The 25,553-nt window shown below is 40.5% G+C and overlaps 2 protein-coding genes across 2 annotated transcripts in view; both read right to left on the reverse strand.

The window, feature by feature from the left end:
• LOC309689131 (uncharacterized protein) overlaps positions 1–25,553 on the reverse strand; it is a gene marked incomplete at its 3' end in the record, with an annotated part of 88,117 nt that overhangs the window by 17,938 nt on the left and 44,626 nt on the right. The window lies entirely within an intron of this gene.
• On the reverse strand, positions 15,326–25,533 carry LOC309715706 (uncharacterized protein; the record flags this gene model as incomplete). Its single annotated transcript, XM_082549037.1, has 5 exons — positions 15,326–15,490; positions 21,477–21,646; positions 23,519–23,719; positions 24,852–25,010; positions 25,398–25,533. 5 exons carry the CDS (start codon positions 25,531–25,533, stop codon positions 15,326–15,328), a joined length of 831 nt encoding a protein of 276 aa, XP_082405163.1.

Raw genomic sequence — 25,553 nt, forward strand, 5'->3', positions numbered from 1 at the left:
ACAAGTTTTTAGCTGTGATATCTTTGACCAGTAGATCTACAGAGCCCCAATGAAGTCTGAGGTGCAAGTTGCACCAGGAGGAACACAGCACCCACTGCACCAGTGTAGGGTCTGACAATGGGTCAAAGGACATTTTGATACCTATTGGCAGTAAGGATGCCGTTGCTTAGACTGTAAATTAAATGCATGTCAATTTTATAATTAGTAGAAAATAAATGTGCAAATAATAATATTTTCTAAAAAAGGTCTGAAATTAACAAAAAGCACTTTCAGGTTGGCTTCCTTCAACAGCGAGGGGTTTCTTAGTGCAGCATCACATATTTGTGGGGTTTGGGTTGTTGAAGAGAGAAAATATCACACTGGACACATATTGTACAAACTAAGCCATAGAATTAATGCTGGCAGGCCATTGAACAACGTTTAGGCAGCAGTCCTGGCAGATCAACTGATCTCAGTACCAGCCCGTGTCATCTGAAAAGCCACCTGGTATTGTTCTTTGAGTCCTATTGGTAAATGCTATTCATACTGTTTTGGCCTGTATACAGTTGCTGCTGCCTTTGCAAGCTGTTTGGCAACAGACTGTCATGGTCTGGGTGGGTACCTGCAGGTCTCTAACAGCGGCCCCTCCTCCTTTAGGCGGAGTTCGGTTGCTCCTCCCTGGCTGACCACCTGTGAGCAATTATTCCGGCAGTATATCAGACCTGCGCTCTCAACCATTCATCGCCTGAGTATCTGCCATCCCCATGTTAGTCAAGTGGAGCATCATAACTCTGTCCAGAATCCGTGTGATGACTTACTTGTTCTTCTTGTTCTCAGAGGTAGCATCTGGAGTGGAGGTCTTGTCTCCCTCACTCCCGCCTTCCTGGACCTGGGCCGCTTGCTGCTGATACGACGTGGCCTTCCGCCCCACCTGTCACCTCCACCTGAAACCAAGTAAGGCAACTCATTCAACTGTGGAGGATCGTTGATTGTCTGCTGGATCCCACTGATCGTGATCACCTCTTATTCCAGTGCCCTGGCCCCTACCTAGTCCTGTTTCCACCTCCCCGCTGCCTCTGCTGTTCAGCCGTCTCCTAGAGGTGTCTAGGTCACCTTCCATTATCTTAGATTATCCTACGTGCCACTAGTGTGGTGGCGTCGTTTTGTTTTCTTGCTTGTGTTTGCCTGTGGGCGGAAATAAATCCTTTGTTCCCTTATCGTCTCGCTTCCGGGTTGGTTTCTGCACCTGTGTCCATCTCTGTTCCCTCGTGCCGCTGGGCCGTGACACAGACCTTTTCAACTATATACTGTAAATGACCTAATCAGTCTCATATCTGCCATATGCTCTGTGCTGCAGTCTAGTTGCTGCTCTCCTCACCTTAGTCATTCAGTGTCTCTGCCTTGGATTGGCGAGGAGGTCCCCAAACAGAGCCACACCACTAAATACAAATTTCTGCAGACAGTTCTAGTTTGTTTAAAGTGGTCCTGACAGAAATCATATATTTGGAGCCAGATGTGCAGTGAATAGATTCCTCTAGTGCAGCATATCTACCAGGCAATCTAGTGAAGGTCTTTGTGGCTATTAAAGAGACCACATATTATTTAAAATTCCATTTGTTTCCAGAGAAAATCCAGCTCATTTCCTAACAAGCTGTCTTTCTGAAACGCTCAAAGCTTCTTTGGTGTTGCAGTCAGAATTGATAATGAGCAAACATCTGCGATTTGACAGTCAAAATTCTATTTGAAATCAAGAGCAGTGTCAGGTTCCAAGGCTTTCAACCCTGAAGTGCAGGCCAGCTGTCTTTATTTAGAAGGAAAAACATCATTTGTAGTTTATATTTCTGCTTTATTACATATTATATAATCACAAAGACCGCTACAAGAGACTAAAACAGAAGGGAAGATGTTGCACGAATGTGGTAGACCAACAACACACGCTCAGATTGTCCTTGTGTGGCCTGGAGGGGGTGTAGTTAAGCGAAGCACATGACACTGACAGCTCCTGCTCGAATCAAAGCTTTTTCCTTTTTTTCTGCTGGTCATTTGGGTGTACAACTTACTATTTTCAGCCTCTCTAAACATGTTTTTTTTCGAGCATCCGCTTCGTCTGAACCTATAAATTGCATTAAGCTGCTTGCAGCCTTTTACTTCTCCCTCAATTAACTCCAATTCTGATTATCTTCTCTTTTTTCATCTGCTTTTCCTTTTCTCCCACTTCAGCTTTGTCTCTGCAGATCTTTCTTATACTCTTTTGGCTAAATTCCCACTCAAACATACACACAGACACTCTCTCTCTCTCTCTCTCTCTCTCTCTCTATATATATATATATATATATATATATATATATATATATATATATATATATATATATATATATATATATATATATATATATATATATATATATATATATTTTTTTTTTTTTTTTTTCTCGCTCTCAAACACACAGAGAGAGACCGGCTCTTCGCAATGGCAATTGTGAAGATTTAGTTCAGAACCTCAACCACACAGACACTCTGGCCTCTTTCACAGTTAACTGCACACACCTAAACACACACACACGCAGACACACACATGCCTACACACTCAGTGAATGCTGAGTGAACCAGGCAATGCTGGGAAGGCTGCTGCATAAACCAATTAGCTGGGCTGAAATCAAGCCAACAGAAGTCTTCCTCGCTGATTTCCTATTCGCACTTTTCTCCCTTCCTTCCTCGTTCCATATTTTGTTTTTGTTTCCTCCACAGACTAGTCTCTGTGTGCTGAGATAGTGCTGAATGCTGCCATGGTAAGACAGAAAGAGAAAGAAAGTACAGAGCTGGGAAAGACGGGAATGAAACAATTGGAGAAAGATAGAAGAGGAGAATGTGTGAAATGAAGCTGGGAGAATGAGTGAGGACAGACAGAGGGATGGCCTGCTGTAGAGAGACGTTGAAGAGTGATGGCCGGGGTTGGCACTGACAAGTTACAGCTGCTGAACTGTGACAGAAGAGGGAGGGAGAGAGACGCAGACGAGAGAAAGACAGCGAAAGAGAGAGACTGAGAGGGTGAAGGGAATGCCACAATCCAGGTAATGAGTTATTCAGTTTGGCTGGAAAGGCACAGCTGAGAGACTCTTTTAGTGCAGCTGTTGACGAAAAGAGAGAAAAGGGGTGGAAGAGGGAAAGTTACCTTGTTTGATGGGCAGCTTGTTAGATGGAGAGAAAGGGGACGATGAAGGGGTCAATAAGTAGATGTGAAGGATGATGAGGATAAAGAGCTTGCAGAGGGGGCTTGTAAGTGCAAGCAATGAAAAGGAGTGGGTGGAAAAACCAAGGAGGGAGGCGTCTTTACTTCAGTCTGTACATGCTGAGTGGACACTTTTTAATTTCCCAGAGAAGCTACAGTGATGCAGCGCAGTGAGAATAATCAGACTCTTGTCCTCTGCTGGTACACACAGTCAGAACGTTTGTGTTCATTTGTTTCAGTAGACAGAAAAACAGAGCTTATCAAGCCTGATTTAGTTAACCCTTTAAAGCTGGTCGGAGCGGGCACGCTCCATTTTGCCTATTTTTAAATCCCGGTAGCACTGCAACCACGTAAGCTAGCGCAATAATTTTTTTTTACATATGAAACCGGAGGAGTTGTACTTACAGCTTATGCCATCAGCTTGTCCTAGGTCACAGTTTCCTTCCACATACAGCTTTGCAAAAACTGCATAAAAAGCACTTGCAGCAACAAAAACACAATATTCCAGAAACACGCTTTGCCGATCCGATCAGCTGTTCATAACACTTCCTACGTCCATCAGCGTGAACTATCGCATGTCCGCCATGACCTTCCTGAAACCGGGCGTGACGCCATTTTGCGGAAATGTAGTTTTTTACCATTGGGGCCTTATGAGCCTATACTGGTCTTTTTAAAAGTTATGTTTGATTTTATGACTTTCTGTGTCATTTCTGGGATGCTTAGGACTCATATTGCACTGCTGGAAATAGTTTATTTTGATGCATATGCTGTTTTTTTTGCAAATTTGCATTATAATATTTATTTTCGTTTTTCCTGCAGTATATGAAAATTGGTGTATTTCAAAAATAAAACTATGAAGACACTTAAAATAAATTTCCCGTGGTGGGAAACTAGTTTGTGCAACTTTTTTGTATTTACAGTTTTGCGGGATAAGCCTCTTAAATTTCTCTAACTAGAAATATATGTTAAAAAAACAAAAATGATTTTCAATTTTTTGTAGTTTATTGCACTTTTTTGCAATTTATGTAATTACTATGCACTTAATGCATACATATTATTAAAATTTGGGCTATAATGGTTGTATTGATGTATATCAACTTGAAATGCTCCCAAAAATGGCACTACAACATGTAAAAATATAATATAAGCTCTGGCGGACTTGGTTCTATGGTAGGTCTTAAAGGGTTAATTATACTAGTGCACATGTTCTGCATAATAAAAGCTGTCCATCACTTCAATTGGATGAAAAACTATGAGAAGTTCCATTAGGTTATGCTTATGTTGGATATGTTCTTCCGGCGACAATTATACTGCTGACCAATCAGAACCCACATTTATGGTAAATGGTAAATGGCCTGCATTTGTATAGCGCTTTACTCAGTCCCTAAGGACCCCAAAGCACTTTACACTACATTCAGTCATTCACCCATTCACACACACATTCACACACTGGCAATGGCAAGCTACATTGTAGCCACAGCTGCCCTGGGGCGCACTGACAGAGGCGGGGCTGCCGGACACTGGCGCCACCGGGCCCTCTGACCACCACCAGTAAATTTACCAAAGAACATCTTCATGATCCCCAAAAGTCTTTTGGAAACTATCCTTTGAACTTATGAAACAAAAATTGAACTCTTTGTAAGGTTTGATTCCCGTTCTGGAACCCAGAATTTCATAGTATATACATTGTATCAACAGGTAAATATGGTGGCAGTAGTGTGATGGTCTGGAGCTGCTTTGCTGCTTCAGACAAAAAACTGGAAAACTTAAATGATGATGGAATTCTGCTGCTCTACCAGAAAACCCTAAAGGAGACTGTCCAGCCACCGGTTCATGTCCAGTTCATGTTCATGTCACTTGGGTTTTGAGGGGATGATGATTCCACCAGCCAGTCCTCTTTTGAGTGATTCACATTGGAAAGGCCTCCATTGTAGCTGAATTAAAAATATGCTACAAAGAAAAGTGTGCCAACATTTTTCCAAAATTATGTGAAAGACTCTGTTAAAGCTCTACCTGCCAAGGGTGTCATAACCAGTTGTGTGACATATTTAAAAAAAGAATCGGAATATGGCTGTGATGATACTTTATCCCAGCACTGTATGCTAACATCAAGACGACTTCTTTTTCAAGAAAAGTCGATTGCTTTCAACTGTGTCTTGCATATTTCAGCCGAAACAAGGTTAAACTGTATATTTCATCTATTCCAACACCATGGCTTTGTTTTCCAAGAGTCTGGGTCTTGCACTTTCCTGCCTGCAGTCCTCTTTTAACCCTCTTTCAATAAATCTGTCTTGTCTGTTCAAAATGTGACAGCATGGCACAGCATGGTATCCTCAAAAGAGTGACCTTTTATCCTTTAGGTGCACCTAGAGGATCCTTTGTGTCCATCTGTGTGAGTGTGTGTGAACAACCATGATTGAACAGAGGGAGTGGCTCACAACACCGTCAGGAATCTTCAGTGCAGTCTTGAGATCCCTTCTCAGGCACCTCAACCCCAACTCACATCTTGTGTCAGGTTACATTATATGATGAAGCAATAGCCTCTGGTAGGGATGATCCATTCTGTTTTTTTTTACACCTTTGATCATGTAATGTAATACTGAGTCTTTTTAAAAAAAATATACATTCTTTTAATAAGGAACATAAAATAAAACACAACCTGTAAGAACACAAGTAAACAAAAGTAAACAAACGGGTGTACCTTCTAGTTAACACACACACACACACACACACACACACACACACACACACACACACACACATATATATATATATATATATATATATATATATATATATATATATATATATATATATATATATATATATATATATATATATATATATATATATATATATATGTAGCAGTTCAAAAATATGACATACAACCCATAGACAGTCTCGTGCCAGTCATTTGGTGATGGAATTTGTACACTTAGCCATTTCTTAGTGATAGTCTTTCGGGCAGCCAGACTCAAAATGCCATATAACAGCTTGTCCACTTTATCCACATTTACTGAGTATAAATATCCAAACAAGAGTCAAAGGAGCTTGCAAAGAAAAGCGTCTGGACTTCTTTAAGTTGCTTGAAGACGTTTCACCTCTCATCCGAGAAGCTTCTTCAGTTCTAAGGTCAAATGGTGGAGAGTCCCAGATATAAAGCTAGTGGGAGTAACCCCCCACAGAGGGACAAAAGTGGGCGTTAAGGCGTCTGGGAGATCCCTTCCCAGACGCCTTAACGCCCACTCACATCCTGGGCCATCTGACCTCAGGAATTCGCATGATAAGGTGGGGCCAGGTTTCACAATGAACACACCTGAAACTCTGGCTGATTGGGACCCACACCCAGTTTCACACCTTGGCTCAGGCGATTAGAGGATCATCAGGGGGTCCTTTTGTCCCTCTGTGGGGGGTTACTCCCACTAGGTTATATAGAATAGAATAGAATAGAATAGAATTCAACTTTATTGTCATTGCACATGCACAGGTACAGGGCAACGAAATGCAGTTTGCATCCATCCAGAAGTGCTTTAGTGATATAGATATATTACAATAAATATAGATACGTAAATATATTACAGAAATGGGTCTATTATGGAATGTTATAATGTACATGGTATGAAGTATGTTGTGAATATTCTATAACTATAGGTATGTACAGGCTGTAGTGAGTACAAGCTATGTACAGGCTATGAACAGGATATAAATATGAAAAACTATACAGAATATGAAATAAATAACTTTACAGAATCTGAGATATACAGCTATACAGAAATGGGAACTGTGCAAGTTGTAAACAGTTGTAGGGTTAAAAATTATCGTATGTACAGAATGATTATTACAGAGCTATACAGTAGTGCAGTTAAGATAAGATAAGTGAGATACGTGGATAATTTCTACAGAGGCTATATAAAGTGCTAGTGGTTGTGAGTGGTGGTTCAGTCCATGTTATTATTGTGTGTTTGAGGGTACAGTTGTCCATTGTGGGTGTGTGTATGTTCAGTCCATGTTTTAACGTGGGCCAGATGTCAGGAGGCAGAGTTCAGGAGTCTGACAGCTGTGGGGAAGAAGCTGTTCCAGTACCTCGTGGTCTTAGGCTCCTGTAGCGCCTCCCAGAGTGCAGGAGGGTGAAGAGTCCATGTGATGGGTGACTGGGGTCTCTGATGATTTTTCCAGCCCTTTTCAGACATCGCTTCCTGTAGATGTCTTTTATGGCAGGAAGTAGTGCTCCGGCGATGCGCTGGGCAGTTTTCACAACCCTCTGCAACGCCTTCCGGTCCGAGGCAGAGCAGTTCCCGTACCAGACTGTTATACAGTTGGTCAGGATGCTCTCGATGGTGCAGCGGTAGAAGTTCACCAGGATGTCTGAGGACAGGTGGTTCTTCCTCAGAGTCCTCAAGAAGAAGAGGCGCTGGTGAGCCTTCTTGACCAGCTTGGAGCAGTTGGTCGTCCAGGTGAGATCCTCGGAGATGTGGACTCCCAGGAACTTGAAGCTGCTCACACGCTCCACAGCCGTCCCCTTAATGTGGATGGGTCGATGTGGGTCAGCATTCCTCCTGTAGTCCACGATGAGCTCCTTGGTCTTCTCGGTGTTAAGCAGCAGGTTGTTTCTGTCGCACCACTCAGCCAGACGATCCACCTCCTCCCTGTAGGCGGCCTCATCATTGTCACTGATAAGGCCAATCACTGTGGTGTCATCTGCAAACTTAATGATGGTGTTGGAACCATCAGCAGGTCTGCAGTCGTGGGTGAAGAGGGAGTAGAGGAAAGGGCTCATCACACAGCCTTGTGGTACACCGGTGTTCATTGTGATGGTAGATGAGCAGTGGTTATCCAGCCGGACATGTTGGGGGCGGTTGGGACTCTTATATGATTTTAAGCTCTGTACATAATAGGAAATCAAAAAGTACACCCCTGGAGGAAAAAAAAAAGAGAGGAAAAAACAGCATTGTAGAAAAGAACATTATACAACAAAAATATACAATCATGTTGACTTCCAAAAACAAACTCTATATTAGTGAGGGAAAAGCTCTTCTGTCAACTTGTGGAAGAGTACCCTCATCGGCCCACAGGCCGGAAGCCCAGTGGTTTGTAGGGTCCAGCTTACTATGCATATAAATGGGCGATCGTGGCTCAAGAGTTGGGAGTTCGCCTTGTAATCGGAAGGTTGCCGGTTCAAGCCCCGGCTTGGACAATCTTGGTCATTGTGTCCTTGGGCAAGACACTTCACCCGTTGCCTACTGGTGGTGGTCAGAGGGCCCGGTGGCGCCAGTGTTCGGCAGCCTCGCCTCTGTCAGTGCGCCCCAGGGTGGCTGTGGCTACAATGTAGTTTGCCATCACCAGTGTGTGAATGGGTGGATGACTGGATATGTAAAGCGCTTTGGGGTCCTTAGGGACTAGTAAAGCGCTATATAAATACAGGCCATAAATGACCCGACTTTATTCTACTTTTGTATGCCCTCTTTATGAGATTAACAAAAAATATAACTAATACATCTTTAACAAAATAAAGTCTGTAGTCTCAGTTACTATTAAAGCTCTACTCTTGAGTTTACCTCCAATATGATGCTCCGTCACAAGCAACCTAATTACCCACAGTCACCTGGGTGCCTGGAGATGCTCCTTGAAGTCCTGCTTTTGGATCATGTTTCCTCGTTTCTGCTTCGTGCTTATTTAAGATAAGATAAGATAAGATAGAACTTTATTAATCCCTCGGGTGGGTTCCTCTGGGAAATTCGACTTCCAAAAAGCACAGCAACGACCGAAGTTACAGTTACAGAATTGTTATATATATATATATATATATATGTATATATACACACACACACACACACACACACACACACACATATATAAATACAGAGACAAATATAAATAAAATATACAAAGGGGATAAATAGAATAAATAGGAATAAAAAATAAAAATACTTGCCAATAATATTTGCCAAGTCTGCTGTTTTATTTGCCCTGTCTTTCACAATGTCTACCCATAATCCTCTCTTCACCATGTCTGTAGTCGCTTCATACGCTGTGTTGTACGTCACTGTTCCATCCCTGTAGTACACTCTCAGACTGGCCGGGAAAGGCAAATGGAAGCGAATGTTATTCTCCTTAAGCACCTTCTTCGCTGCTACATATGCTCTTCTTCTTCGTTGTATCTCCGGGGCATAATCATTGTCCACATGTATCCTAGTGCCTTGAAAACCAAACCCCCTAGCCTGCCAGGCCTTCTTGATGTCTTCCTTGATACGATAACTTGCGAGTTCGACAACAATTTCTCAGCACCGGCCCGGTGTGCTCTTTCAATCCCCAACGCGGTGGGAGAAGAGAGACGCATTGTCTTTCAAATAGAGTCTGGAAGTAAGGTTACAACCGATGGAAATGGGTCCTCTTCCCCTTCCTTCACGCCATTTATTTTGAGATTCTCGCGACTTGAACGTCTAAATCCAATAACTTAGTTTCATATCACATCTGAAGTTTTGCTAATTCCATTAGTTGCTCCTCTGAAACCTGGATTCGAGTCTCCACAACATTTATGCGTCCCTCTGCTTCATCGAGTCTTTTACCGATGCCGTTCACATTCTCCCGTATAGCATTAAAATGCTCATTCGTATCTTTTCTGAAAGCACGCAATTCTTTGATCGTAGCTGGGCAGCCAGACCGGAAGTCCCAAATGAAATGTAATACTGAGTCAACGGAACCCTCCTAAGGGAAAACCACCTTTTCATTTTAGAACTGAAGAAGTCTTATGGATGACAGGACAAATATTTCCAAAAAACATTTAAATTTAGTGTACATTAAATTTAAGCCAAGCAGACGAATGTAATACAATGGAAACAGTATTTGTAAATGATGCAACATTACTTTGACGCTGTTTCTGTAGCATTCTCGCATTAAGACTACTTTCATCACTTCGAGGGATAAGGCAAACCAGAAATGCCTGATGGAAAAAGAAAAAGTTTACTTCTATAGTCTGTGATGGCTGGTGTTAACAGTACCACTGCATTTTTTCTTTGTGGGATTTGTTTAGTAAAAACAGGGGGGGAAAAAAATGGATGCACAGATTTTATAGGGAAGTCTTTTGTGTTTATATACAGGTGAATTTGTGTAGTTCTACCCCTAAAAACAGTAACGTGCAGCTCATCAGATCACCACACAAACCTCGTTCACTGTCTATGGTCCTGAAATTCTCACGGTTTAATAAGAAAACCAGCAAATGCTTTTAAATTTTAGGATGCCTCTGGGTATCAGCCTATCAAGCACAAAAAACAAGACATGCATTTTCTCTACAAAACATTAGTACAATTTGCAATCAATTCGCAAACAGTACAGTAATCAATTTATTTAAATATTCCCTTTCCTATATTTTGTGCCTCGATAAAGGAAATCCCAGTAATGCGTATGCAAGTAAACAGACACTTCCAGATATTCAGGCTCTGAATTTTTCTGTGGCTATCTTTGCATACTTAAAAGTACTTACTTTAAAAAAAAAAAATTTGTTTTGTTTTTATGGGCTAAAAATGAATGGGTAAACGGATCCAGTATACAAGTCAATGGATCTGTAGTCTCAAAAACATAATGTTTTTGGAGAGAATATAGGGAGCACTGATCAATCACAAGTGTTTATATATGGTATCATCCAGATGTGATATCCCTTCAATTACAAAATTTGTACATCACAAAGACAGCAGATCTGGCAAAATTGCATCTAAATGTTCTGGGAGATAATTATTTACTCTTACTTTTCATGGCTAACTTTGTCTTTGTGTGCATGGGCAAACTAACCATCACTAACCACATGATGTAAAAGCAGTATGACATTAACCATTTAGTTTCCTCTCAACTATTTAATAGTTTTTATTTAGGCTTTTGACTTTAATGGAGAGAGACAGTGAAGACAAACCGAAGCAGGGGAGGAAGGAGAACAGACACAGTAAAGGGCCGGAAGTCAGACTCGAACCAGGCTGCTGCTTTTAGGCCATGTGCCCTAAAACCAGGCACCAGCTAAACCAGTGCCCTGAGAGCTCATAGTTTAAAGGTTCATAGTTTAATGGTTAGTTTTGCTGCATGCTGTTGGCAAGCTAACCTCAACTGCCACGTGAGAGTATGAGGCAGATAAAGAGTTGCTTAGATGACAACATCAGTAGAAAGGATAACTGTATATAAAAACAAGTCTGCTTGTAAAATTGCAGCATTTTCTTTTATTCTGCAAAACAGTGCTGTTTAAGATAAAATATGAAAATACTCTTTAAAATGCTCCTAGAATTATAAATTCATATAGAAGTGTATAATAATAGTATTAATATAAATAAAAACCTATCAAATAAATAAATGATCCATTAAGTATAATAGCTTAATCAATAAGTCCTTTAAAACTGCAGGATATAATTTGTGCATTCTCAGAGGTGTTGCAGTTGGGCACAGTTCAACAGTCTCACAGCATCTGGAAAAAGCTATTCTTTAACTTGGTGGACCTTGCTACAGTGCTGCACAGCCTCCAGCCTGAGTGGAGGTGTAAAAATGGGGTCTGTGGGCAGGGTGGGTGGAGCGTCTCTGTCCTTGCATATGCTGGTGTAAACGTCAGGTAAGCTACACACAGTGGTCCTCAGCCACCCACTGCAGTGCCTTCTAGTTTGTTACTTTTGATTTTATACTAAACAAGTTGTCAATTTGAGGATGATGATTACATCACAGATTTATGAGCAGCTCAGTCTCCATCATTCTGATTCTTTGTACTGTAAGGCAACTGTCAGAAAGGATTATAGTGCTAAAAGTATTGACTCATCCTTCTAAATTTGAATTCAGGTGTTCCAATCACTTCTGTTGCCACAGGTGAATAAAATGAAGCACCTAGGCATGCAGACTCCTACAAACATTTATTAGTGGACGTTCATGAAAGTTATATTGCATGGAAGAAAATTAAACTAGACTTTAATGCCCTTCATGTGAAAGAGTTAAAGATAATACAATTTTAAATTGATCTTGTTTTCTGCTGGTAGTTTGTAAATTGACTAGTTAAGGAGACATTCAAATGAATAGCTTAAGTATTTAGTTGCTTGATGTACAGTTTATATAAAGAAACAGATAAAAGTGCCAGCAGTCCAACGTCACAGTTGCTCATGTTCATCTTCAGTTAAAAGAATGAACACATTCTCACACTAGAGCTGAAACCACCAATGTTGTTCTCTGATGGCAGCTAGTTGTTTAACAGACCTATCATTGCTGCTCTACAGTTAAAACAAAACTTGTCTCCTGGACCTCTTGTTTCATTTCTATTCATGTAATATGTATTAATGTTGATGCAAAAGTCTGACATTTTATATACTCACATAATACATGTTTTTGTGCTTTTATTCTAGTGATTGATTTATTGGGGTGTGTACAATAGAAAATGAACTGGCACAATTAAAGATTCTATTGTTGACCCTCAGTTCTACATCTCAGGGATAATAATCTTTCAAAGTACTTAAAAAAGGTCAAGGATGTCAGATTGTGTTATTTTGTTCTCCTACAATTCTGGGGTCCTGTTTAATGTAATTGTTTCTGTCATCAGTCTCCCTGAAGCTCTAACAAAGAAGTCTACTGCCTTGAAAATATGAGCAGTGCCTGAATGATTTAGTAAAGGAAGTGAAGAATATCAGGCTGTAAATTTCCCTGCAACCCTGTCCTTTGTGTCATCCCTCAACACACAAGGTACTTTGCTGTTTGCAAGACTTCGTCTTTTTTGATACATCAGAGAAAAAAATTTATTTCATATGAACCATCAAGGTGTCACGGTCCGGCAGATCTGTCTGAGAAGTTCGGCTTTGTTCTTTTTCTCTCCCTCCCTCTCTCCCTCTGTCGCCTGGGCTGAGTTCGTTGTGGGCTCCCGCCTTTGGCCTACATACGTGAGATGATCAACACCTGCGTCTCATTAACTGGCCTCTACTAAAGGGAAGAAGCGAGACTGCTCCCCCCTGGATTGTTGCTTGACCTGTGTCAGGCTTGGACACTACAGTCTAGTTCCCGTGTTTCAGCTTCTTGTGCTAACACTTTTGTTTCCCTCAGGGCCGTGCAGAGAGGTTTAAAGGGGCGGGTGCTCAAAGTTAAAAAGGGGCACATTGAACCAGGCTGAATAACAACAACACACATTCATCAAGAATCTAATATGGGCAACAAGGCAAAGCAAACGTAGCCGATGTTTTACCTGATTGATACAATGTTGCTGTTGAGGGGTTGCTGTGGATAGTGCTGGAGGGCAGGGCTGTGTTGATCTGAGACTGTACACATTAAAAAGTCCATAGGAGAGATGGTAGCTGATTAAACAAGTGTCATGAGATAATAACAAAATGCAAAGATTGGTGACAGCGCTTGGAACCATAAGGCAACAAAAACTCTGAGAAATAATTTAGGCTCTGCCTGTGAATCACTCTTTGCTTCTCTTCTTCCTTCCTTCCATCATTTCATATATCACTCTCCACTTGCTGTCTATCTGAGAACAAGGCACAACTTGCTATTGCAATAAACTATAATTTAATTATCCACACCTAACAACTCTTGCACTTAATCTATAATAAAATGATGACAGAAAAATGTTATAGCACTGCCTTTAGTAGCCTCACACAGCTCCTACTGTTTCCTCCTCATGTCCTTACCAGGCATGTCTGGACAATGTTATATCATGAGTAATATTTTTTTTAAAAAATCCATCTAAATAAAACACACACATGCACGCACACACAGGGACATTTTAGACCTTCTTCAGAATACTGTATATACTATGGGCATCATGGTGCTGATCCAGAATCCTTACATTATTATTTATTACTAGAGCTACAATAATAAAGCAGTGAGGAGGGGGAAGTAATAAATATGAAATAATGTCATTATGATGATTCCATTTGTTTCACTATCCACTCTGTGCAGGAGCAAAGCTTATTACATTTTTAAACTGTAGAGATACAATAATTTTACTGCTGTAAAATCCAAATTTTGTCTTATTTAAAATATAAATCTAATATAATCTGCTTCTTAATGTATGTTCTTTAAAATACAGCGTGTGTTTTTTAATATATTATAATTATAATAATGCATAATTAGGTGGACATGCATATTAGATCGTTTTTTAGTGAAATATAATCCCTCCAGAAAGGCAGGAAAAGGCCTGTAACTTAAACTAAATATGTTCTAAATACTTTAAAAGTAAATATGTTCACTAAAACGGTGGACAGAGCTACAGACCCATGACAGCCTTACACAGGTAGCCAGCAGCTATGACCAACACTACTTGTGCAGTTAATAAAAGGAGGGGTAATGTTTGTGCTATACACTACAGTGTACGCTGTACACCTACTTACTGGTTTTGTCGCATCAGTCCAAGTCTCTCAGTTAACTTGTGTTTCTCCTACAGCTCCGGACCGCAAAAAATGCGCGTGCTCTTTGTGAGCTCGTTCCTGGCTTGTAACCAGCACGTTCTGCCGTCAAGGGTGATCATTGGTTAAATGTGATCATGTGATTGATGCAAGCCAGATCCTTTTATTTAGCAAAACTGTGATTAATAGTTAAATATTATTGTTGAGGGGCACAGACAGGACTCCGCACGCACACAAAAATAACAATAATTTTTTTTAAAAAGTTGACTCAACGAAAGGGCACTATGGGCACCCATCAGGAAAGGGGCGGGTGCTCAAGCCCCTCTAGCCCCTCTAGCCCTCTGCACGTGCCTGGTTTCCCTGTGTACAGACCCCTGTACCTGCCCTTGTTCCCTACAGAGTTTCTGGTGCGAGAGAGGAGTAAATGACTGGTGAGACGCCAAGAGAGACAGAGGAGGAGTGAGAGTGTTCCCCTGCTTTTCCCGTGGATTCCCTGGAGCCCTGATATCCACACTCTTGTATATAGCACTGAGTCACTGTCACACATTTCACCTGGTGTTTGTAAATAAAAACCCTCTGTTCTTCCTGTGAGCAAGGAGTCCTGCGTTTGAGTCCCCACAGTGACCGTAACAGAACGATCCAGCCAGTATGGACTCAGCGGACTCGGAATCCGTGCCACAGTCAGATCAGCCTGCTGTTTCGCCTGAAGCCATACTGGTATGGCACAAGCAAATGTTGCAGCATATCAACCAACAGCTGGCAGCTCTCACTCTGGCACTGGCCGAGCACACACTGTTGGAAAGTATGCCCCCGCAATCTCCTCTTTCACAACCCCAACCCCAGATGTCCCCAGCGCCGGAGCTTCCAGCCCTGCCATCACCAGCTCCGCCGGCGCTTCCCGAACGACCGCTCCCAACCCTCGAGCCTTTTTCTGGTGAGTTAGAAAAGTGTACAGGCTTTTTAACTCAACAGTCTCTGCAGTTTCGGCAGCAGCCAAGGGCTTTTGAGAGTGATGGGGCTAAAATCGCGTATTTTGTCAAGCTGTTACGAGAGCGGGCGTTAAAATCGGTTCAATCTGTTTTTGAAAACCGCATATATTTATATATAAACATATATAAATAAAACCACTTTTTTTTTTTACATTAGTAATTCCTTTTGTGCATAATTTTATATTATTGTTAATAATAAATTAATTAAAGCAACAAAACAACCTGAAGAGCCGGTTTGGAGCAGAAAGAGCTGGCTCTTTTTAGTGAGCTGAACCGAAAGAGTCGGTTCTCTAAAAAGAGCCGGAAATCCCATCACCAATTCCAACTGAGCTCCTTCCTCACAGACTTAAAATTACGGTGCTCAATGGGCAACGCCTACCTGATGGCACCTATATTACTGAGCCTATTTCTTTAACTCTCTCCAGCAATCATTCCGAGACCCTGCGCTTGTTTGTGTTTAAAGCTCCGCTCACGCCATTAGTACTAGGATTTCCTTGGTTGCAACAACATAATCCCACACTAGATTGGAAGACAGCTAAGGTTTTGGGGTGGGGGGAGGGATGTCACATGACCTGCTTAAAGGCCGCAACACCGCCTACCAGTTCTTCAGATCCAGGCTCTGCCCCTGATTCTCCTGATCTCTCCTCCATCCTTCCCATTCATCATGATCTCCTGCAGGTGTTTAGTAAAGACCGTGCGTCTTCGTTGCCCCCAAACAGACCTTATGACTGTGGCATTGACCGCCTCCCTGGCGCTCCCCTTCCTATGAGCCATTTATACAGTATTTCTCAACCTGAATGTGAGGCAATGGAAAGATACATCACAGAATCCCTTGCTGCTGGAATAATCTGGCCCTCTTCCTCTCCTCTTTCGGCTGGGTTTTTCTTTGTAGTGTGGTGTCGTGATGAGGAATCATCGGCTGGGAAGGTGTGGATGTCAGTGGTGCGTTTGTGGACATCATGTAAAATCCTACCCCAGAATCTACCCTCCGGGATTTGAATCGTCGTCCCGACGATTGACACTCACTGCCAAGGTCTATACAGGGTAACTGTATTAGGCACAGGTGCCTGGGAGTGCCCAGCCCCTATTGCTCTACTTCCTGCTACCTGGGACAAATGATGCAGGTTCAAGTGCGTCCCAGCATTACCACGGGTAGTCCTACGTAGAGGGGCTATATTGTTATGAACACCAGCCATAACTGGCAGATCAGTGCAAGCTGACACCATGGGGGACGTTGAGTAAGTAAGTAAGTAAACTTTATTTATTAAGCGCTTTTCACAGACAGACAATCACAAAGCGCTGTACACAAATATTAAAATATTAAAATAAACAATAAAATCAATAGACATTATATACAATGTAAAAGATCAAATGTAAATAATGTAAAAAATATAAAATATGTAGATCAACAAAAGGCTTGTTTGAACAGAAGAGTTTTTAACTGTTTTATAAAAGAATCCACAGTCAAGCAAATGTAAATGTAGTGGTAAACTGTTCCACAGCCTTGGTGCAACAGACTGAAAGGCTCTGTCCCCTTTTGTCTTCAGTCATGTACGGGGAACAACTAAGAGACTGAGTCTGTGAGCGGAGATGACGAGCAGCAGTGTATTTTATAAGAAGCTTGGATAAGTAATCTGGAGCCTGGCCATTTAGTGCTCTGTATGTTAAAACAAGAATTTTAAAGCGAATTCTAAACTCTATTGGGAGCCAATGTAAAGAATATAAGATGGGAGTGATGTGAACACGCTTGGTAGAGCGAGTTAGTAGTCTGGCTGCTGCGTTTTGTATTGTCTGGAGGCGAGAGAGAGATGATTTATCCAAGCTAGTAAAAAGGGAATTACAGTAATCTAAGCGTGATGACACAAATGCATGAATGAGTTTTTCCAGTTCAGCTGAGAACATATCTAAACATATCTAAACTGCGACATATGGTTTCATATGTCGCAGTTTAGATATGTTTCTTAAATGATAGAAACAGGAACGAGACAAAGATTTTACATGAGAGTCGAGGCCCAGAGAAGAGTCAAATATTACTCCAAGATTTCGAATATTTGACTTGACAGATGGACAGAAAAAGGCAAGAACCTGACTGATTTTAGAATGTAGCTCAGAAGGACCTATGATCATGGTCTCGGTCTTGTTAGTATTTAGAACAAGGTAGTTGCTTGAAAGCCAATCAGAAGCCTGGGTTAAGCACTGGACTAGGGTGGACAGCCTATCCAGCTGATGAGACTTAAAAGATATATGGAGCTGAATGTCATCAGCATAAAAATGATAAGACAGGTCACTAAAAGATTGACTGATAACAGCTAAAGGAAGCATATAAAAAGAAAATAGTAATGGACCTAAAACTGAACCCTGTGGGACCCCACAGGTCAGGGCAGCAATGTCAGAGGTGAACCTGTCAGTCCTAACAGAAAAGGTCCTATCTGATGAGTAGGAAGAAAACCAGTCTAAGGCAGAGCCAGATATACCAACTGTCATGGTCCTGGGCCATGTTGGCCCAGTATTCTTAGTTTTTGTGTGTTTTGTATTTTGTTCCCTATTTATGCCTTGGTTCCTAGGTTATTTAGTTAAGATGTTCCTTATTTGGTTACCTCCTGTGTGCCCCTGTGTATCTGTGAGCCCTCGTCTCTCCTTGTGTTTTATTCCATGTTTTCCCCAGCCCGTTATGTCTGTGTTCTCCCCGTGCTCTTTCTCCTCCTGTCTGAACCTCCGTGTACTTCCTGTTTTACTTTGACAGTCTCTCGCCAGTATGCGTCATGTTGTGTTCACTCCTTCCCTGTCTCGTTATGGTTATCTGTGTCAGCTGTGTTCCCCGTGTGTTCCCACTTCCCTCGTTAACCCTCTGTGTATTTATGTCTGCGTCTCCCTCAGTTCGGTGTCGCGTTCTCCCTCATGACTGTGTGCCCGCCGTGTGTTTCCTCGTAAGTCAGTTCCTTAGTACTTCCCAGTTTAGTTTCATGTTATTTTGTCAGCAATAAAGCTGTATTTTGAGTCTCTCCTGTTTTCCGTGAGTTTGCGTTTGGGACCTATTTCCTGCCTGCCACACAGCCTGATCATGACACCAACCAAAACCTTGAGCCTGTTAAGTAGGATTGTGTGGTCAATGGTGTCAAAGGCTGCACTAAGATCAAGCAAAATGATCACAGAACAGTTCCCTGCGTCAGATGCCATTAATAGATCATTATAGACTCTTAAGAGAGCGGTCTCTGTAGAGTGCTGCTTTTGAAAGCCAGACTGAAAAGGGTCAAGAATGTGTAATTTACATAATAACTATTATTAAATTAGCGCCAAGTTATCTTAGTGAACTTCTCAAACCACATACTCCTGCTAGAACACTCAGATCTGCCACTCTACTACTTCTGACCCAACCCAGATCTCGACTGAAGTCCCGGGGTCACCGTGCGTTTGCTCTGGCTGCCCGGGTACTGTGGAATACCCTTCCTCTCGACCTCCGCGCATCTGATTCCATTGCACTGTTCAAATCACGATTAAAAACCCACTTACAGTATTCAATCTTGCCTTTCCCTCTAGTTAATATTTCTTTTATGACTTTATATCATGCACTTTTATGCTCATTTAAATTCTTGTTTGCTCTGTACCTGTTGCTTTCCTATGTATCAGTGACAGTTATCTGCTTGCATACTTAGTACTTGCTTTGGTCCTATTTCTATTATCCTCCGCCTATATTCTATCTTACTTGTTAAGCACCTTGGCATACCCTTGGTTTTTAAGTGTGCTTTATAAATAAAGTTTGTTATTATTATTATAATAGAGACCTGAACTGATTTTCAACAATTTTTTCAAGTAATTTACTTACCAATGGCAATTTTGAAATAGGTCGGTAATTACTAGCAGAGCTAGGATCAAGATTCTGTTTTTTTAACAGAGGAGTTACCTCAGCATGTTTAAAATAAGATGGAACACAGCCTTGCCTCAGTGAACTGTTGATGATGGATAGTAATGTGGGACCAATGCTGGTGATAGACCCGGACAGGACAGAGTGAGGTAATATATCTACAGAGCATGATGAGGATTGCATTTTACATAAAACTATAATTAAGTAATTTAGTGTGATTGGAGAAAAGGAGGTAAATGATCCAAGACAGCAAGGGGAATCTTCATAAGGGGAGGCACTTGAGGAAATTTTGGATTTCAAGTCCATCACCTTATTTACAAAGTAAAGTATTACAATCTTCATCAGAAAGCAACAGAGCATGCTGGGTTGGAGGAGAAACAATACTGTTGATGGTATCAAATAGAATTCTTGAATTATTTTTATGACGATTTATAAGATTATTGAAGTAAGAGGATCTGGCCTCTTTGACTGATTCATTATATAGGTAAAGTAGTTCTTTAAAGTGCTCACGATGGACAGTCAGACCGGTGGACTTCCACAGGCGCTCTGCTTTTCGATAGGTGCGTCGAAGACCACGAGTCTGATTATTTAACCATGGTGTCCGGGAACTAACAGAGCAATAACTGGTTTTGAGAGGAGCAACCGGTACCACTTTACAATAAGTCTCCCCTTATAGATGCTAATAAATAGTTTATAGCTATATTATTAATTAATCTGTAAATGCTTTATAAACCATTATTAATGGTTTATTATGCATTAGTTAAGGGTGAGAAAAAGAAAAAAAACTGACCGGTTTCTTGCCAAATAGTGAGCCAAATGTGTTCACCTATATATTTCATCTAGAGTTGCTATATTAAACATTTCAGACTAAGTTACTATCCTGTAAGCACAATCGGCATTTGTAAACATATTTTTTATCATATAAAATTGTACTTCATAAATGCATTATAAATATCCACAACTATCAATCGGAGCTTTGTTGTAAAGTGTAAAGCATAAAACCATTTATTAATGAATAATAAATATTTATAAATGCCAAATGGGAGCCTTATTGTAAAGTGTAAAGCATAAAACCATTTATTAATGACAAATAAACATTTATAAATGCCAAATGGGAGCCTTATTGTAAAGTGTAAAGCATAAAACCTTTTATTAATGAATAATAAACATTTATAAATGCCAAATGGGAGCCTTATTGTAAAGTGTAAAGCATAAAACCATTTATTAATGACAAATAAACCTTTATAAATGCCAAATGGGAGCCTTATTGTAAAGTGTAAAGCATAAAACCATTTATTAATGAATAATAAACATTTATAAATGCCGAATGGGAGCCTTATTGTAAAGTGTAAAGCATAAAACCATTTATTAATGACAAATAAACATTTATAAATGCCAAATGGGAGCCTTATTGTAAAGTGTAAAGCATGACACCATTTATTTATGACTACTAAACATTTATAAATGACAAAACAGAGTTTTGTTGTAAAGTTTAAAACATGTCAACATTTATTTATGATCAACAAACATTTCTAAGTATTACTGGGCATTACTATAAAAACTATAAAGCACCAACAGTTATTTAGCATTTCTAAACTTATATACAAGCCCTTTAAAGATAGCTAAAACTATATTAAGGAAACAAATCCCATCCCTAAATTCACCACTGGCATAAAACAAAGGAAAATTATAATAATTATAATATAATAAATTATTATACCTTAACTGAAACTGCACAGCTGTATTATTTACTCTACACACATTTATACAAATCAAAACATTGAAAAAAAAAAACAATAAAATAAACTAACAGGTAAATCTCTTAGTTGTGTGGAAACTCAACACATATGTGAACGGATCTTTGAAAAATGATTGGTTTTGCAGATCTTTTCTTCAGTTCAATATGCTCAAAAAAACAAAACCACTTAGAACAAATTAGGGTTTCAGACAGATTTCCCTCTTCGAATTGGAAGCAAAGTACCAGCGGCCTTCATACTTTCTATTTTGTTTTTTACTTCATCACTGCCTTGAATTGCAGCCTCACATCGCTTAGCAAAAGCTAGTACCGTCTCTCCACTAGGCCTGTTGGACAGTAGCTCCTGGTAGACATTGCGGACCGCAATAGCAAGCTCCCCATCTGATGAAGTGGACACAACAGTGTTCCTGTCGAGCCCATGCTTTGGAAATGTCTTGAGGAGGGATTTGTATCGCTGCACAATGTCATTTGGCGTTTGAACTAAAAATGAAAACAAAGCAAATAATTAGAAAAGCAAATGCTCAAAGCATACTAATCTATACATACATATATATATACAGTGGGGCAAAAAAGTATTTAGTCAGCCACCGATTGTGCAAGTTCCCCCACCTAAAATGATGACAGAGGTCAGTAATTTGCACCAGAGGTACACTTTAACTGTGAGAGACAGAATGTGAAAAAAAAATCCATGAATCCACATGGTAGGATTTGTAAAGAATTTATTCGTAAATCAGGGTGGAAAATAAGTATTTGGTCAATAACAAAAATACAACGCAATACTTTGTAACATAACCTTTGTTGGCAATAACAGAGGTCAAACGTTTACTATAGGTCTTTACCAGGTTTGCACACACAGTAGCTGGTATTTTGGCCCATTCCTCCATGCAGATCTTCTCGAGAGCAGTGATGTTTTGGGGCTGTCGCCGAGCAACACGGACTTTCAACTCCCGCCACAGATTTTCTATGGGGTTGAGGTCTGGAGACTGGCTAGGCCACTCCAGGACTTTCAAATGCTTCTTACGGAGCCACTCCTTTGTTGCCCGGGCGGTGTGTTTTGGATCATTGTCATGTTGGAAGACCCAGCCTCGTTTCATCTTCAAAGTTCTCACTGATGGAAGGAGGTTTTGGCTCAAAATCTCACGATACATGGCCCCATTCATTCTGTCCTTAACAAGGATCAGTCGTCCTGTCCCCTTGGCAGAAAAACAGCCCCATAACATGATGTTTCCACCCCCATGCTTCACAGTAGGTATGGTGTTCTTGGGATGCAACTCAGTATTCTTCTTCCTCCAAACACGACGAGTTGAGTTTATACCCAAAAGTTCTACTTTGGTTTCATCTGACCACATGACAGTCTCCCAATCCTCTGCTGTATCATCCATGTGCTCTCTGGCAAACTTCAGACGGGCCTGGACATGCACTGGCTTCAGCAGCGGAACACGTCTGGCACTGCGGGATTTGATTCCCTGCCGTTGTAGTGTGTTACTGATGGTGACCTTTGTTACTTTGGTCCCAGCTCTCTGCAGGTCATTCACCAGGTCCCCCTGTGTGGTTCTGGGATCTTTGCTCCCCGTTCTCATGATCATTTTGATCCCACGGGATGAGATCTTGCGTGGAGCCCCAGATCGAGGGAGATTATCAGTGGTCTTGTATGTCTTCCATTTTCTGATGATTGCTCCCACAGTTGATTTTTGCACACCAAGCTGCTTGCCTATTGTAGATTCACTCTTCCCAGTCTGGTGCAGGTCTACAATACTTTTCCTGGTGTCCTTCGAAAGCTCTTTGGTCTTGGCCATGGCGGAGTTTGGAGTCTGACTGTTTGAGGCTGTGGACAGGTGTCTTTTATACAGATGATGAGTTCAAACAGGTGCCATTCATACAGGTAACGAGTGGGGGACAGAAAAGCTTCTTACAGAAGACGTTACAGGTCTGTGTGAGCCAGAGATTTTCCTTGTTTGAGGTGACCAAATACTTATTTTCCACCCTAATTTACGAATAAATTCTTTACAAATCCTACCATGTGAATTCATGGATTTTTTTTTCACATTCTGTCTCTCACAGTTGAAGTGTACCTCTGGTGCAAATTACTGACCTCTGTCATCATTTTAAGTGGGGGAACTTGCACAATCGGTGGCTGACTAAATACTTTTTTGCCCCACTGTATATATATATATATATATATATATATATATATATACATATATATACACAGACAGATAGATAGATATGTATATATGACGTAGTGAACACAGAGTAATTTTTAGAACAAATTAAAGTCATAATACTATCTTTTATGTCACATTTATAGTATCCTCTTCTGTAAAATCTTCTCTTCCAAAATATTTTGCTCACCACACTGCCGGAGCTTCTTCTGCTCCTTCTTGGGTTTCTTGGCTCTTGAATGCTTTTTGTTGTATTTGTGCTTTCGCTTCTTTGGGGATGAAGATGAGGATGACCACACAGACGATACAGATGAAGATGCGAAAGATGAATCTGAGTTTTCAGAAGCCTTCGAGGAAAATGGATCATTGAATGGTTCGTCTTTAGGTTGCTCTGCAGGATGTAAACAACAAAATGGATGGTTTTAGAAACAAGTCCCCTGTTTTTCAATTACACAATTGATGATTTAGTAAGCTTATGTGCTTAAAGAGAATGAGGATTTTGTTATAGAAAATCATCATGTGAATAAGGTGTACATATATACACATATATATACATATATATATACACACATATATATATATATACATACATACATACATACATACATACATATATATATAAAACCTATATTAATTCTGATTGTAAGGCTGTTACATTACTAGTTCATGTTGGAGTTATGATCTTATGAACTATGAAATTGAATCAATCAAGTTAGACCTGGCTGAACTGAATTTGGAACCAGGTCTCTTTAGGAATGAACTAGCACAACACTTAAAGTTAACTGACTAAAATCTTTTAATCAACACAATGACAATAAGGGAACTTCACTGGGATTGATAAATTATCTAATGTTTATAAGATAAGATAAGATAAGATAAGATAACCTTTATTAGTCCCACACGTGGGAAATTTGTTTTGTCACAGCAGGAAGTGGACAGTGCAAAAGTTATGACGCAAAAATTAGAATACAATAAGAATAAATACAGTACACAGCTGTACAGAATAGAATAAAATAATATACTATATACAGTAGAATAAAATAGAATAAAAATATACAATAAGATAAAAATAGAATACGAATGCTATATACAACTGAGTAAAAATACGACGATGCCAGAAAGGATTATTTCACTTAGTGTTATTGCACATGTGTGGATGTGTGTGTTTGTTCAGTTAAAGTCTTTGTTGTGGAGTCTGACAGCAGTGGGGAGGAAAGACCTGCGAAATCTCTCCGTCCCACACCGTGGGTGCCGCAGTCTCCCACTGAAGGAGCTGCTCAGTGCTGTCACAGTCTGCTGCATGGGGTGGGAGACGTTGTCCAACAGGGATGACAGCTTAGCCGCCATTCTCCTGTCACTCACCACCTCCACTGGGTCCAGAGGGCATCCTAGAACAGAGCTGGCCCTTCGGATCACCCTGTTCAGTCTCTTCCTGTCCCCAGCAGAGATGCTGCCGCCCCAGCAGACCAATTTGAAGACTGTAAAATAAAAACAATGTTCATGGAACAAGTCTAGTTTCATACTTGTAAGGGATGATAGCTGACTTCGGAGAAAATCTCTCTCTCCTTCCAGTTCTTCAATTCTCTTCTTTTGCCACTCCAGTTTCTCCTTAAGAAAAGTCAGTTTCTCTCGCTCCTTGTTAAGAAGGGCAGTTGCAGTAGGGGCAGGATTAGAAGAAGAATCTAAAGAACAAACAATTATTAAATTACAATACTAAAATAATTTATAATTTAAACTTGGGAAACTCAAATAAAATATTGATTAAAAACGGTTACAACTTGAATTTATAAAAAGCCACTTTGTAAAAATTATGTTATATACACCTGTGGTGGTTCAGGCATTTCTAAAACAAGGCAAATAATTCTTATGTGTACTGCCTTACCAGGGTGTTTAATATAAATTTAATGATGCACATAAACAAAACTAAAAATATACTGTACAACTAAGTGATATAAATCGTTTGGAATAACCAATAGTAATAGAGCTATTCACATGTTATGTGATGTTAGTTAGCCACTGTAGCTAGCAGCCAAATGGCTCGGTAGCTAGCTAGCTAGCATTATACTCACCTTCATGTCTAACTGCTGACGTCGTTGGCTTAGTGCAATCTAGATCATCCAGTCTCTGCTTTTTGTATCTCTTCGAACGTGTGCTAACTGTGTAAGTCGCAGACGCACACAAATTTTTATCTTCTGCTCCATCCATGGCGCAGGAACTTGAACCTT

The sequence above is a fragment of the Aulonocara stuartgranti genome, assembly GCF_965226115.1.
Source record: "Aulonocara stuartgranti genome assembly, chromosome: 2".
NCBI lineage: Eukaryota > Metazoa > Chordata > Actinopteri > Cichliformes > Cichlidae > Aulonocara > Aulonocara stuartgranti.